The sequence below is a fragment of the Fukomys damarensis genome, unplaced genomic scaffold, assembly GCF_012274545.1.
Source record: "Fukomys damarensis isolate Sample0158 unplaced genomic scaffold, DMR_v1.0_HiC HiC_scaffold_11, whole genome shotgun sequence".
NCBI lineage: Eukaryota > Metazoa > Chordata > Mammalia > Rodentia > Bathyergidae > Fukomys > Fukomys damarensis.
Genome location: NW_022900923.1, coordinates 48015951 through 48032639, shown reverse-complemented (window position 1 = coordinate 48032639; position 16689 = coordinate 48015951). Strand labels below are relative to the sequence as shown.

The window sequence follows — 16689 nt, the reverse complement described above, 5'->3', positions numbered from 1 at the left end:
GAACCCCTCCAGGTGGTGCCCCCGGGCTGGTCGGCATCGCCGAGCTGCAGCCGCGCCCCCGCCGCGTCGGAGCTGTGGAGCCCGCCAGGTAGCTCTGCAGGTCATTCTACGAGGGACGAGACCCAGCCACGGCCGTGCTGGAGCTCGACTCCTAAATGCAGGGCTCGCGTTTTACAGCGCAGTCTCTCCCAGAGCGCGTGTTCCCATAACACGTTCGTTCAGTAGATTCCACGTTCCGGCTCTAGCCCTGTCAGGCAGACAACCGGGAGAGGCACTTGGCCGCTCTGAGGTCTCCAGGGAGAGAGCAGGTGTGCACGGGAGCCGAGCAGAAACAGGAGGGAGGATGAGGGGTGTCAGGAGGAGGGACGAGGGGCAGGGGTGCACTAAGTATAGATTCGGGGTCCAGTGGAGCAGCTGCTTCTCGCTGCCCGCCTGCTGTCCGCCTGGGCTCCTGTTGCTCAACAAGAGCCAGAAATCCAGCCTAGCTCCAGCTCACCATCTTCTTGTGAAAAGTAAATGAGACACCTCCGTGTTCGCCTGGCTCGGCACAGGTCCTCATCGAGCCCCCCATGTCATCTCTTCTTATCTCCTGCCTGCCTCTCTTCTCATTGCCCCCACAGCATATCCATGTCTTTCTGTGTTTCAGAAACTGTCTTCTGTATAGCTGGTCACATCACCGTCTGTGTGCGCATGTTCAGAAATGCTCGGGCCCTGGCACTGTCATTGGCTGTGATTCAGGTAGGAGTCTACGCTGCGGGGAGAGGAATTTTAGATGCGTGCTGGTTAGAAGTCAAGATTTTCAACTTCCCTCTTGTCCTGGATTTGTGGGCAGGATGTCTGAAAGAATAGAGAGGACAGACGTTGGGACTCAGCCGAGCCGACAAAGGAGACACGGCCTCTTTTCTCAACTATCTCGAAAGTGGATGGGAAGGACAGGATGTAAATGTACGTATAAAATAAACATTAAATACTTGCAGGTGATCACTAACATTTATTAAGTGTTACTATGTAGCAGGTATGGTGTGCAGGATTTTATCCATACAAACCCACTTCATTAACAGCCCTATTTTGTAGATGAGACAATTTGTGTGCTGAACAGTTTGCCCCGCAGTGCAAAACTCAGGGTGAGAGAGATGAACCTAGGATTGTGGTTCTACTGCTCTTGGCCATTGGACTCCCTTGCCTCTTACAGAATTTTGCTAGGTGTAAATTCAAACCAAACAGTCTTAAGATGAAGACAAATTTTGAGTTTTAATATTTTGAAAACATTTAACACTAAGTTCAACATAATGTCTAACATTAAACAGATCCAATTGTCAAACCGAATTCCCCTGGGAAATGAGAGGACTGTACAATGCACTACTAGCTTTTTAAGCAGAAAGAAAGAGCTGATCATTTTGTCTGTTTCTTCTCCGTCCCATAAGATTGGCCCTGACATCAAAAGGCGTGGATTTCGGCTGCGTGGTTTACTGGATAAATAAATTGGTGGTGCCTGAGCCAGCTGTCAGAGTGGGAGCTGATGGAGAGCAAGGAGGCCGCCTCCTGGAATAGCAGATGGAAGCCTTGTCTTCCCCGGGCTGTCCTGACGCTGCGCTCCACTTAGTGAGCTGGTTGAATGGAGCAAAGAGCCATACTTTCCATCAACTAGAGATTGGTGAGATCAGACAAGAGGAAGAATCCTCTTCTTGCCTTGGGTTGCACCTCTGGCTTCCATTACAAGTTACAATGGAAAGTCTTTGCTTGTGGCAGAACGTGTGGAAAGTGTGACAGTGCGGCAGACCGCTCCCAGGCAGAGAGCAAACCTGAGGGCCTGCACCTGCAGAATGCTGCCTCACTCACCACACAGGGTCTGCGGGTTTTCTCTGTCACTTCCTGGCCCAATGATGTGTGGGCCCTGTGCTTCCATCAGATGACCTTTATCCCCGCTCTGCCTACGTGCTAACCATCACGGGGGAGAGGCAGGGGCACTGAGGGGCCAGGGAGCTTCTCCTGCCCTGATGCAAATTTAAGACCCGCTTTTCCAGCAGAGCCTGTGTGCCTGTATCTAGCAGCTGGGATAAAAACAAAAACTAAAAACACTCAAGTTTCTTTTGTTCTACCTTGTTTCTCATTATTGTTAGGTACTTCGTGTATGTTCAGCACCAGTTCTTTTGTTCTTTTTTCAATACTGAGAATTGAACCCAGGATCTTGGCTTTGAGCTACATCTCTAGTTTCTTCTCCCCTTGGTTAAATTTTATTTTGAAGTGGGGTCTAGTTATGTTGCTAAATTGCCCAAACTGGGCTGGAACTTACAATCCTTCTGCCTCCCCCACCCAGTGTGCTATGATTATAGGTATGTGCCATCACACCTGGGCAGCAACATATTTAAAGAGCAGACCTACACTGCACCTGGGACATGCTTTTTGTATTTGCTCCAGGGATCACCTGCTTAATCATTTGCATCTCTGTTCATGGTTTGGTTGTCTCATAGGTTTTTGGCTAAAGAAATTAGAGTTCTATTGTTCTAAATTTAGACCTGATGTCTTCATTATAGCTATGGCATTTCTTCTTTAGAATGGTACTTATTCGGTGGGGTGAGGTTTTGAACAATGCCCACGTAATCCCGAGTCACATCACCCATGTCATAGAAAACAGGGCAGAAGCACGAAGAAGGAAAGATCTAACTCAGGGAGCGCCTGTCCTGGGAAAGACTGACAAGGTGCAAGTGTCTTTGCTCTGATCTTCCTCCGTATTCATGACCTGGAGTCATCCCTGGGAGTCCCGTGCTACTTTTTTTGGGCAAATAACGGGCTCTAACTGCAGCAGTGTCCCTTATACATCTCCTCTGACCCCATACAGATCTCCCTTTTAAAACAACTTTGCAGTTATAGTTTCAATAACATAACATTCACCCAATCAGTGAATTTTTAGTAAGTATATACAGTGGTGCCTCAGTTTATGAATTTACTTGTTTTATGATTTGGAGGAAGCCAGCTGGATTTGTGTTTGTGTGGGGAAGAAGGTCATGGTCACGTTTGTCATCCATGTGGAGTTTGCAAATAGAAGCAAAATTTTGCATAACATTTTTGTTTGCAAACTGAATTGTGTGCAAACAGAAGTGTTCATGAACCAGAGTGTTATTCTACAGTTGTGTATCCGTAACTGGAATGGAATGCACAGTGTATGTCCTTTGTGGTCAATCCCCACTGCAGCCCAGCCTCTGGCAAGAGATTTGCTTTCTGTTTCTACAGTTTGGCATTTTGGTGAACATTTATAAAAATAAGTCTGTAGCATTCTGTGTCAATTAGAGTAATGTTTTTGAGCTCCATCTACTTAGTTGCATGTCAGCAGTGTGTTCTTCCTAATTGGAGTGTGTAGTTAGTGTGCCATTGTGTGAATGTGCACTATTATGTTTATTCACAGACTGGTGAACATTGGATCGTTTCTACTTTGGAGCTATCATATTCACAATGCTGTCAAGGACATTTGAATACCAAGTTTTTTGTACACATATATTTTCATTTATTCTTAGACAAATATGTAAAATTACTTTCATTATATTATAAATGTACATTTAATCATTTAGAAATCACCAAATGGTTTTCCAAAGTGGCTTAATGGTATTGCATTTGTTCCAGGCATGTGAAAGTGTTCCAGTTTCTCCACATTCTTGGCAACATTTGTTACTGCCAGTCTTAATTTAGCCAATCTTGAAGGAGACCCAGGACATTGCTGTGGTTCTACTTCTTATTTCCTTTCTGAATCACAATGTATCTTTTCCTCCTCTTATCTTCCATTTGTGTGACTTCTGTGGCAAATGTGCATCCAGATATTTTGCTTCCTTCTTCTGGCCTCTTTATCAGTGAGTTCTAAGAGTTCTTTATATATTTTGGATGTATTGTACTGTATTTTTTTTTCCCCTCGAGTATGTGTTTTGCAAATATTTTCTCCTGGTCCGTGGTTTGCCCTTTCGTTGTTGTAACTGTGATTTTTGAAAAGCAAAATTTGAGATTTTGATGAAATACAATTTATCAGTTTTTTCTAGTATGGATATTTTGAGTGACTTATTTTGCTTTTTAGAAGTTTGTAGTTTTTATTCTCATATTTAGGTCTATGATTTGTTTCTTGTTTGTTTGATTTGATGGTGCTAGGGGTTGAACCTAGGGCCTTCACATTGAACTAATATCCCTAGGCCTTTTTATTTGGGACAGGGTCTCACTAAGTTTCCCAGGGTGGGTTTGAACCTCTAGACCACTTCCCTCAGTTATCCGGAGTACTGTGATTATGGATGTGCACACCACACCAGCTTCAAGTTAATTTTTGTACATGGAGTAAGATAAGGATCAAGGCAGTGTTGTTGTTTTGTTTTGTTTCTATGCATATTAGATACCCACTCTAGCACCTTCATTAAAAATTAATTGATCGTGTGTGTGAATCTACTTCTGGGTTCCTTATTCTTTTCCATTGACTTATATGTCCATCTTTTGAGCAATATCACACTGTCTTAATTACTGTAGCTATATAACAAGTATAGAAATCAGTTAGAGCAAATGATCCAATGTTGTTTTACAACTGTTTTGGCTAATCTAAGTTAGGGATTGGTATCTTTGTGAATAAAATTTTCTTTACACATACTTATGCCTGTTCATTTATGTATTTTCTGTGGCATTTTTGAAATATAATGGTGAGAGGAGTATTTCCAATGGAGATTTTGTGGACTGCAAGGCCTAAAATATTTAGCATATGGCCACTTATAGAAAAAGTTTTCTGGCCCCTGGTCTAGTTCTTTATGTTGTCATATAAAATTATTTTATCAATTGGTGGAAAATAAGCCTGCTAGGATTTTCATAGAGATTAAGTTGAATCTATGAATCAGTTTGAAGGGAACTGGCATTTTCACAATAAGTCTTCCAATTCATGAACATGGTATTTCCTTTCAGTTATGTGGATGCTTAATTTTTCTCAGCAATTTTGTAAGTGTCAGTGAACATTTTGTTTAATTTATTCATAACTATTTCATTCCTTTTGATACTTATTATAAATAAAAATTTAATTCTACAAAGTGTGATAAAATATGGTAAATGTTTAAATTTTAAAAAATTTATTATGTTAAAAAATACATTGCCTCTAATCCTCTCAAAATACTTCCCCTCATGTCAAACATCATTCTTACCACTTTCATTTTGTTGTTGTTGTTGTTGTTGTTTTTGGTACCAGGGATTGAACTCTGGTCCTTGCGCTTGCGAGGCAGGCAGTAGAACCACTGAGCTAAATCCCCGGCCCTCTTGCCACTTTCTGAAGCAATTCTGAAAGTCTTCTTGTGTGAGTTTTTAGTTGCCTTGTCACGGTTGCCTCAATGTCTTCAATGTGTCTGTCTCAATGTCCTAAATCATTTCAAAACATTTACTTTTCATGGTTATTTTGACTTTGAGAAAGCCAGGAGTCACATGGTGCCAAAGCCAGTGAATAAGATGGATGAGATACACCATAATCTTTTTATTTGACAGACTTCCCCATAAACATTTCACAAGAGACAATAAAACAATATGGTGAATGTTCAAAATATAATTATAGTAAAAGACACATTGCTTAATCCCCTTCAAACTACTCAAAATACTTAATTCAAAAGCATACCATTGTTCTTGGCAATGTGTCCTTTACTATAATAAGTTTTTAAAAATAAGCATCCACTTTATTTTTTCATTACTCCTTATATTTTCACATCATTCATTGACATTAGAAAAATACAATGGATTTTATGTTACATCTTGTGACTTTGTTAAACTTGGTAATTATTCTAGTAAGCTTTTGGAGTTTTCTTAGGATATTTTTACATGCAAGATCATGCCTTCCACAAATAAAGACAATTTATTTTAGCTCTCCTTCCAATCTGTATGCCTTTATTTTTCTTGGTGTATTGTGCCTCTACAACCTCTAGTAAAATACTGAATAGAACTCCTGAGAGCAGACATCCTTGCCTTGTCCCAATCCTAGGGAAAGCTTTTGCTTAAGTCTTAACATCACTGCACTGCAGGCTTCTTATAAATCCTGTTACTAGACTGAAGGAATTCTGGTATAATTCTAGTTTCCTGAGTTCTTTTTAAAATCATGTGTGTTGGGTTTCAACGTAATCATATGAATTTTATTTTTTGTTTTGTTGATATGATGTATTGCAGTAATTCTCAACTAGGGTATTTTGCTCCCCAGGGGATATTTGACAGTGCCTGGAGAAATTTTTGTCTACTAGCAAGGGAAAATTTGGTGATTAGAGAGGATTCTGCTAAACATTCTTTAGTTTGCAACAAATATCTAATCTGAAATATCCATACTGCTGGTATGGGGAAATCCTGGCGCGTTATATTATTGGTTTCTAAATATTAAACCAAGCATGCACTCCTAGTATAAACTCCACTGGAAAATATTGTACAGTCCTTTCTTAAAAATATTTATTAAATTTATTGGTATATTTTAAGTATACAATACAGTTACATTCATCAATGGGACCTTGTACCTTTACATGACTTATCTTGGTTCTTATTTTCCCCCATTCCCAGCCCTCCCTTCAGCCCCCCCACCCTTCCCTGCTTACAAAGACACTGTTTCCATGTCTTTCCTTTTCACATCTTTTTTCTTTTCTCTTTTTACATTTCTCCTACCCCTCCCACTTTCCCTACTCCTTTAGACCTTTTCTTCCTATTACACAATATCAATTATACATTTTGATCCTTATTTACACTTTTAGTTTTTCACACCAAAGAAACTATTTGATATTTACACATATATAACTTAATAATTTCACTTAAGTATGGTCTCAATGTGCATCCACTTAGCTATAGATATCTCTAGTTTCTCGTTCTTTATGGCTGAGTAGTACTCCATTTTATATAAAAACAAAACAAAACACATCTTCTTTATCCAATCCCCAGTTGATGGGCAATTTGGGCTGTTTCCAAATTTTAGCTATTGCAAACTGTGCTGCTATAAACATGGGTGCACACAGATCACTGTGATATGATTCTTTTAATTCTTTTTGGGAAGATACCCAGCAGAGGGATGCCTGGGTCAAATGGAACCTCTAGTCCTAGTTTTTTGAGGTATCTCCATATTGATCTCCATAGTGGTTGCACCAGTCTACACTCCCACCAGCAATGAAGAAGGGTTCCTATCTCCCCGCAATCCCACCAGCGTTTGTTATTGGTTGATTTCTTGATAGCAGCCATTCTTTCTGGGGTGAAATGGAATCTCAGTGTTGTTTTCATCTGCATCTCTTGAATGACCAGTGATAGTGAACATTTTTTCACGTCTATTTGCTGCTCTTACTTCTTTGTCTGAGAAATGTCTGTTCATTTCAGATGTCTGTTTTTGAATTGGGTCTTTATATTTTGGGGGGTTTGATTTTTTTGAGTTCTTTATATATTCTAGATTGTAGACCTTTGTCTGAGGAACAGCTGGTAAACATTTTTTCCCACATTATGGGTTGTCTCTTAGCTCTGCTTGTAATTTCTCTGGCAGTGCAGAAACTTTTTCAAAAGATGAGATTCCAGTTGTTGATTCTTTCTGCTAGTTACCGTGCTACTGAGGATTTGTTCATAAAGTCTTTTCCTATGCCAATATCTTCAAGAGTTCTACCTAATTTATCTTCCAGCAAGTTTAGTGTTTCTGTTTTAATGTTTATATTTTTAATCCACTTGGATTTTAGCTGAGTGCATGGTGAAAGATACAGGTCTAGTTTTAATCTTTGACAAGTTAAAATCCATTTTTTCCAACACCATTTATTAAAGAGGCTATCTTTCCTCCAGTGAGGGTGTTTGGCTCCTTTGTCAAAGATGAGGTAGCTGAGTATGTGTGGAATTGTTTCTGCATCTTCTAATCTGTTCCTCTGATCCTTGCATCTGTTTCTTTGCCAGTACCATGCTGTTTTTATCACAGTGGCTTTGTAGTATAGTTTCAAGTTGGGGATTGTGATACTTTCTTCCATGACTCTGTTGCCTAGAATTGATTTTGCTATTGTAGGTCTCTTCTGATTCCAAATGATTTTTTTTTGGATTGTTTTCTCTAGTTCTGTGAAATATACTGTTGGGATTTCAATAGGTATTGCATTGAATCTATATAGCAGTTTTGGAAGTATGGCTGTTTTCACTATATTGATTCTTCCTATCCAGCAGCAAGGGATGTCTTTCCATTTTCTTATATCCTCTTCAATCTCTTTTTTGTGCAGTCCTTTTTGGATGTTGATGGATTGGACTTGCTATAATCCTGAGCCAGGCATGGTGAAGCACACCCATAATCTCAGCACTAGGGAGGCTGAGGTAGGAGGATCATCTTGAGTTCGAGGCCAGCCTGGGTTACATAGTGAGTTTGAGGCCACTCAAAGTACTTAACTACACCCAATTGAAAAACAAACAAACAAACAAACACTTTGCATCTTTGTTCATTAAGAATATTAGTCTGAAGTTTTATTTTGTTATTCTGGCTTTGAGTCAGACTGTTAGTGATCTTACAGACTGAGTAGAAAAGCATTTTTCCAAAAGACTTTGTGTGGGCTTGGTATTATCTTTTTAGGACTTTGATAGAATTTATCAGTACAGATAACGGATAAGCTAACTATTTCATCCTGGGCCAGGACTTCTGTATGAAGATGTTAGTTATGTATTCAATTTCATTATTTGGTTCAGGTTTTCTATTTCTTGTTGAGGCAGTTTTGATAAGAACTTGTCAACTTCATTAAACATTTCAGACTTGTTGGCATAAAGTGTTCCTAACACTTTTCCAGTTCTTCAAATTTTGGTAGGTCGATGGTGATGACCTCTTCAATCCAGATTTTGATAACTGTGTAAACATTTCACACACCTCATTATTCTTTGTAACCATTGTTTTTTATTTTATCTTTTCAAAAAGCAACTACTGCTTTTTTGTATTATTTTTCTAGCATCTATTTCATTTACTTCAACTGTGATTTTTGGTGGGGGGCTTGGGGCAGGGTCTCCCTTTGTAGTTCAGGCTGACCCTGAACTCACCATGTCTCCCAAGACAGCCTCGTACTTGAGGCAATCTTGTTTCAGCCTCCCAAGTGCTGGGATTATAGGCGTGCACTATCACACCTGGCTACTTTAACTGTGATCTTTATTTCCTTCCTTCTGCTTTTTTTTTCCTCTTGTCTGGCTAGTCTTTTTAAAAATAAACCCTGTTTAAAGTTATATATTTCCAAACACTGCATTGGTGCGTCCCATAGATTTTGATATTGTTTTCACATACATACAAAATATTTTCTAATTTCTCTTAAAACTTCTTTTATGACCCATGGGTTATTTGTAAATTTTTTAATATCTAAATATTAGAGATTTCCCAGATTTCTTTGACTCATCCAAAGAGAACATACTTTGGATGACTTGAATCCATTTCCATTATTAAACCTTGTTTATGGCACAGAATCCATCTATCATGGAAATATATACACATAAATAGAACATTTATTCTGCTTTGGGTGGAGTGACCTATAAATTTCAATTAGGTAAAGGTGATTAACGGTGATTTCAAAGACCCTTACTGATTTTTTGGCTTATACTATCAGTTGTTGAGATGGCTGCTGAAATCACTGTAATGGTGGATTTGCCTATTCTTGCCATCCTAACTGGACTCTCCAACTGACTTTATCATTATAAAATGACACCTTTGGCTCTTTAGCCCTAGTATTGCTTTGAAATCTTTGTCAGGAACACATATAAATGCTCCAGTTTTCTTTTAGTGTTAAGATGGTATGTATTCATAATTTTTTATTGCCGCATAACAAATTATCCAAAAACTTAGTGGCTCAAAATGGCACACATGAATTTGGAGTGAGGAAGTAGCTGGACACAGCTTGGTTGAGTTCTCTGTTTTCTCCTAAGCTGCAAGCAAGTTGTTGGCTGTGCCCTGGCCATCTCAAAGCCCAACTGAAAAAGGCTCCATTCCAAGAGCACGCGGCTGTTGGTGTCATTCAGTTCCTGGCAGGTTGCTGAATTGACAGCCCGAGTACTTTGCTGGCTTCTGGATAAAGCTGGCCTCAGGGACTAGCTGGGTGGGCTGCTCCATGTCAGCTTCTTTCAAGGCATGCAAATAGAAAAGTCAGTAGTGTGCTAGTAAGACAGGACTCACGCAGATCTCATTGAACCTAACAGAAGTGTGTTCTGTTGGTTAGGAAAAAAGCCCCTAGATCTAACCCATACACAAGTGCACGATTACCAGAAGGCAGGAGTCACTAGAGACTTTGCCATATCTCCTCTTGTAATTTTAGGTTACTACGGGGTCTTTCTGCAATAGCCCTGCTTTTCTGCCATTTTGTCTTTATGAAATTGGGAAGTTGCTTCATTCTGGGGTTTCCACCCTACATTTTTCACCCATTTGCCTATCTGTCTACGTACCTATGTTATCATTTCAGTAAAATTTTGGGAGGGAAGAAAATAAATGTATGGAAACTGTCATCTGGAACTACAATTCATTTTTTCCTTGATTTGCACTAGATTTTTGAAAAATGTCATAATATATCCAAAGCTGTGATATGAGAAACACACGTAAAAACTTCTTACCCTACATTAGGGTGGTTATAACATTTCCCACTATACAGATAAGGAAACAGATCCAGAGAAGTAATTCTTCAGCGAAGTTGGAAATCATCTAACCTGAAGGTAGAAAGGCAACTATTTTGCATATATTTAAACCAGATGACAAGCTCCTTGATGATTCTGAAAGTTTTCAAACTCTTGGCAAGGGTTGAAGAACCACATAACAACACTGTTCTTAGGGTAAAGGCCTCAAGCCAAATCTCATCAAATGAGATGTTTGGATAAGTAAGCTAGATAGAACCTTTAAGAGATAATCTTCTGAGGACTTTTGGGAAGATGGTGGCGTGGCAAACAGCAGAGAAACAGCCTCTCCAAGATTTGGTGTCCAGACATGAAGACGAGGGAAATGGGTCATCTGACTTGAGAACTGAAGCCCATGGGGAGAACGAGACTTCAACCAAGAAAAAGAAGGTAGCAAGCAGATCTTTCTGTAAGCCCTGACTCATTGCATGAGAGGGGCTGCTTGAACCTGTAGACACACGGTGAGTACTGGTGACCCCTGAGGCCTCCACATAGAAACACACCAGTGGAATGGAAAAGTGGACACAGTAGACTGCCATGGTGAGTTATTTGGATCCAGATCTCCCCCAGGAGGGGGCAACTGGCCAGTAGCTTTCTTGGAGAGGGGCCAAGTGAACTTGGAACTCAGAGCAGTTGCAGGCTAGCTCCATCAAGGTGAGGCAGAACCAAGTTCAACTCAGGACATCAAGGAGCCAAGTTTAAGCTGGCAGGGAGCTGAGTTCAAGCCAGTAGGAGGTACATGGAGTGTTGCAGGCTGAGTTCCAGCCTCACACAGAAACCAGCCTGAGCTTCAGAACTAAAGGCACTGGCTTGCTAAAATTACCCACTACCCTACTATAAACCTATGGCTGGCTTGCTGGAATTAATCGTTATGGATCTGGGATGTGTGTGACCAATTTGTTTACCAGCAATGGCAGAGATATACCTTGAAGTGGACTTTTTTTCTTTTGTTGTTTGATTTTTTGTTTCTAAGGGTGATCATCATTTCTAGTTTTTGTTTTATTCCTTGTATTTCCTTCTCATCCCTTCCTGTCTTCACCAGTTTGGCAAAATTTGCTTTATCTTCCTTTGCCCTCCAACCTTGCTTCTAATCTATTTCTCTATTCCCCCTAACCCTTGAAAAATTTCCTGCCCTGAGGGTAAAATCACTGTATGGAAGGCACATTTACTATATATAATTTTTTGGTTTGTTTCAGATTGTTATATAACCAAAAATCTAGTTCATGTAAAGGTGGCAAGTAATAGTAATAAGAATAATTTTAAAAAATCAGACACCCCAAATTTAAAGACCCAATCAAAAAAATGGGCATCTGAAATGAATAGACACTTCTCAGATGAAGTAGAAATGGCAAATATATGAGAACATGTTCAACATCACTGGTCATTTGAGATGCAAATTAAAACAGATTCCATCTTACTACAGAAAGAACAACTATCAATAATAAATACTGGCAAGGCTGTGGGGGAAAAGGAACCTTCTCCACTGTTGGTGGGAGTGTAGACTGGTGCAACCACTGAGGAAATCAGTGTGGAGATTCCTCAAAAAACTAAAAGCAGAGGCTCCATTTGACCCAGCTATTCCTCTTATGATATCTTCCCAAAAGAAAAGCATCATACCACAGCAATATATGCACACCCATGTTTACAGTTAACACAGCTTGTTAACAGCTAAAACTTGTGAACAGCCCACCCATCAACTGAAATTTTAATACAATGGAGCACTACTTTGCCAGTATAGATAAGCCTGAGATATTTCTAGCTAAAAGGATGCACCCTTAGACCATACTCTTAAGTGAGATAAATTGGACACACATTTAAATACTGCATTGTTTCTCTGGTGTGAGAAACCAAAAGTGGAAATAAGGACCAACATGTGTAATAGATACTGGGAAAAGGAAGAAAATGTTCAAGTGAGAAAGGGAACAAGTGAAGGGACCGTGAGAAAGGAAAGGAAAAGAAAAAAGAATAGAAGGGGAAAATGGAAACAAAGCTTTTGTAAATAAGGAGGGGAAAGAGGGATCGGAGGAAAGGGGAATGGCAAAAAAAAGCAAGATATATCATGGACAGGTGCAAATTCTCTATGTTGAATGTTATCCTTTTGCCTATTTAAAATGTACCAATACAGAGTTTGCTTGAAAAAGATAACCTTCTGTCATATAATTCAGAATTTTGGTAGATGTTGGAAATTACACCTTAAATATTTAAATAAGATCAAATTATGCGAAACAAAAATTTAATCTTTCTTAAGCCAAAAACTTTCTGGAACATTGACGCATTCTGAAACATTCAAGAAGGAACATTTAAGAAATACTGTAAAGGCCCAATCCCTTATTAATAGTTATTTTAAATCTGGTAATGACAGATGGGAAACACTTTAATTCAACAATCATTTCTTGCCTTTACTGTTTTCCCTTAAAGCTACAGAGCAGAGATGAGCAGAAAAGCACACACACACACACACACACACACACACACACACACACACTGCATTCCTCGCTACTAAAATGCGGTGCAGCAAAACATCCCTCTGCTGAGGCAGGGATCCAGTTAGGACAAAGCTCAGTTTGGCTGGGAGTGCTGGTCCACATCTGCAGTCCTAGCACTCTGGAAAGCAGGCAGAGGGTCATACATCTGAGCCCTGCTTGAGCAATGTAACACAAAGAGACTCTCAAATATAAGAGCTGGGATCCTAGCCTAGTGTGGAAAAAAAACTAGCAAGTTGGGGGTTACATGCAACCTGTTTTTCTAAGAGAAAGCAGTTCATGTGCTCCCACAGACCTGCTATTGAAATGCGTTTCTTGTATTTTCCTATAGCAAGTTTCTCAAACTTGACACCCGAATCCGTTCTGTATTATCTTCTTATACATGGTGGAATCTAGAAGATCTAAAATTAAAACATTTTGGTTTCTATTTCTTGTAGTCAGAATGTACACTTTATTTTGTGAAAGCACACAAAAAGGAAGATAAATTCTGCTTGAGTTCTGAGTCAGATCATCCTTTATAGGGGGAGCTCGGTATTCTCCATATAAGTAGTTGGCAGTTATTAATATTGACTATTATTCTTTTGATAACTGGAGGCAACAATACAAAATTATATTAATATAAATGTAATGACTAAACTTGATACTTTCAACCAAGTACTTATTTTTTTTTAAAAAAGAATAATGACACTGGTCCGGGGATGTAGCTTAGTGGCGCCACACCTGCCTGGCAAGTAAGTGCAAGGTCCTGAATTCAATCCCCAGTACCTGGGAAAAAACATTAAGGACAGCACATTTTTGGTCTGCTTCCTACATCTACTCCTAAAAGGACTGTACGTCCATATTAACAGAGTATTACATTCTTTGACCTTTATTTTAGCTTTTACTCAATTGTAAGCTTATTAAGAACAAGTTTTGATCATAACTTACTTTTACTCAGTACAATGGAACTAAATCATATAGAAAAGTTTTCTCATTAATTTTACCAGATGCATCAACAATGTGATTTATGTAATAAAAACACTTTGGTGTAGATTTTTCAAAAATGATTAACCTCAGAATGAAAATGGCCATTAAAAGATTTCTAGATTTTGTTTATAAAAAAAATCAATACTCAGAATTTCACAGTGAAGAGGTCCTAAATTCTTCATACAACATGAAATTATATAAAAATAGAAGACATAGACATCTTTAAATCTTTAATCCTTTGATTAAGCAGCAAGCATATCACTCTTCCAGGCCAAACACTGCTTAAACAAAAAAAAAAATAATGACGTGCAAAGTATTTACAAAATATGCAAAGCACACAATAAAGACATCTCACTATATACATGTGTAATAGTACTAATGAAGCTAAGACTTCTACTGTGTGATCTAATGCATGTAAATGAAATTACAGCACACCCCTCAGATACAGCATCGTGGCCCATGACTGGGACAGAACGGACTTTAAGCGAATCACAATGTCCTGAAGAGCTGGACGGATGCTGGTGCTGACCAACCTGATGGGCATATCCTGAAGGTCTACTGACGAGACAAGACAAGAAAAGCTGTCCAGGTATAGAATGCACATGTACAAGACAATCTAAACATTTTAAAAATCTCTATTTTCTTTTTATAGAACTGTCCCCCATGGCTTTTAAAGTAAAAATAAGTGTAAGTTCTTTAATGTCAAGAATTTTATTTAAATTTTATGATTATAATCCAGGGGAGGAACTATTTAACATGATCCAACGAGAAAGAAAAGGACCTATCCTGTGAAATGTTTTGGCTATGCAGTGTCCTCATGAAGTGGCCTACACTTGAATATGACACCACTGAGTGAATTTAGATCTACAGCTCTTTAAGGCTACAGAGCCAATGAAAGGGCCTAGTTTCCCAATACTGTGGGAACACACGACCTCTCAAAACTGGGGCCTGTGAGGTGATGGTGACCGGTCCTAAGTGTGATGAGAATGTGCATGTGCAAACATTTAGCCTATGTCCCACTAGCACAGCAGTCAAAGCAATCTGCCCCTCACACAGTCATGATTCCAATATGAAATTATCGTATCAAAAGCATCAGTAACATGTTATTGAAATACTATCACTTGGAAATATTCCTCACAGGTGTGTTAATGATTATGTATCAAATCCAGAAGACTTGAAGTCTTTTTTTTAGTTAACAGCACAATTGTGACAAAATACTGATACACTTTTAGATAATGCAAAACAAATTCTTACATTCATTTCATGGAATAATGGTGATTTAACCCTAAACCAAACCCTTGAGTACAGCCTGGCTGCAAGGAATACACAAATGCATCCGACTAGTACAACAGAGATTTACCAAGAAAACACCTTCATTTTGAATGCAGACTACATTAATAAGCATGAAGGCAATTTTAAGTTCAGAACCTAAACACAAAAAGGGTACTGTAAATAGAGGTTTCCATAACCACCATCTCTACCTATCTGACAAAATATAATTCTCTTCTAAAGTCTCCAAATGTAGGCAACTACTAGTAAAAGCAAATAGCATTTAGAAACATAAATTTTTTTCCAAAATTAATTACATTTCCAAGAACTTAAAGACATTATATTTCAGCAAATTAAGTCCTCATTTGTATGTAAAATTACTATCCAATACTCTTATACTGATAGATGACCTTTAAATAAGGACTTTGTACTAGGACCCTAAACTGTACGTTACAGGGTTAGTAGGTTCAGTACATTCTTTGTGGTTTCATATAATTGCTTTGCAATTGATTAAAGTGCTTTCTTTTAAAGGAATATAGTAAATTTCCTTTAGAAAAAAAGCAACGTATTTTGAAAAAAGGGATATATAGCTATAATTTCTTAAATATGAATAAAATGAACACATATCAAAATCTGAAATGCAGGCTATTTATTCTTGCACTCCTAACATAGGAAAATGTTTTTTTAATTAAATAAAAGGAAAAAGGCCAAACATCCTTAACTTAAAAAACTGAAGGAGTTTTTTACAATTCCTAAGTCAATAATGTGTACTAAAAGCCTTGACCATGAAGAGGCAGGAATATAAAGAACCTCAATAAAATAAATATAGTAAAAACAAAAAACCCTCAGTATACAGAATACTTAAAATTTTTTTTTCCTTTTATGAGATCACATTGGTGAACACATACTCTAAAAAGGAAGGTAACCGAGAAGCTTTCTGCCATGTGATGTTTCAGTACAGTGAACTGAAAGGCTTAATGTGAGTCCACTGCCACAGAATCACTTCGCAGCCTCGGTGTCCAGAAGGGCCCTGTTTTCCTCTCTCGCGTCAGTCAGATGAGCACTGGCACAATGGCGGGGTGGAGTTGCTGCAGCGCCGTCCAACTTAATTTTAGTGCAGTGAGGACTGTGCATCTGTCTGAATCCCGATCAGTGACGGTGGCTGCTGACCACCCACCGTGGACAACACTGGTCTTGGGTTCAGACGGGGTGGCATCGAATTAGCAGGCCGAATGAGAGGCGGCGGAGGCTGATTTAGAGTTGGCCGGGGCTGGATGAACCGAGCCTGCTGCTGCAGAGGCGGTGGCTGCCGGTGAAGGGCAGGGGCGGCAGGCAGCGGCGGACGAAGCAGCGGCGGAGGCTGGTGCAG

The 16689-nt window shown here is 39.1% G+C and overlaps 1 protein-coding gene and 1 long non-coding RNA gene across 7 annotated transcripts in view; one reads left to right on the top strand and one right to left on the bottom strand.

Annotated features, from left to right (window-relative positions):
* Positions 1–6: 6 nt before the first annotated feature.
* Positions 7–14556, top strand: LOC104854592. Of its 2 annotated transcripts, none has more exons than XR_778178.3 (5): positions 7–88; positions 647–738; positions 833–945; positions 1425–1654; positions 14482–14556. It is a non-coding gene; the product is annotated as an uncharacterized LOC104854592 (long non-coding RNA). The 2 variants fall into 2 exon arrangements; XR_778179.3 differs by lacking the exon at positions 7–88 and adding an exon at positions 200–308.
* The window catches only part of Rcor3 (REST corepressor 3), a 50427-nt gene continuing 47897 nt past the window's right edge, over positions 14160–16689 (bottom strand). For all 5 annotated transcript variants that reach the window (XM_033762253.1, XM_033762252.1, XM_033762254.1 and 2 more), the window contains one exon: positions 14160–16689. In XM_033762253.1, coding sequence (XP_033618144.1) covers positions 16432–16689 — 258 coding nt within the window. In that variant the 3' untranslated portion in view covers positions 14160–16431.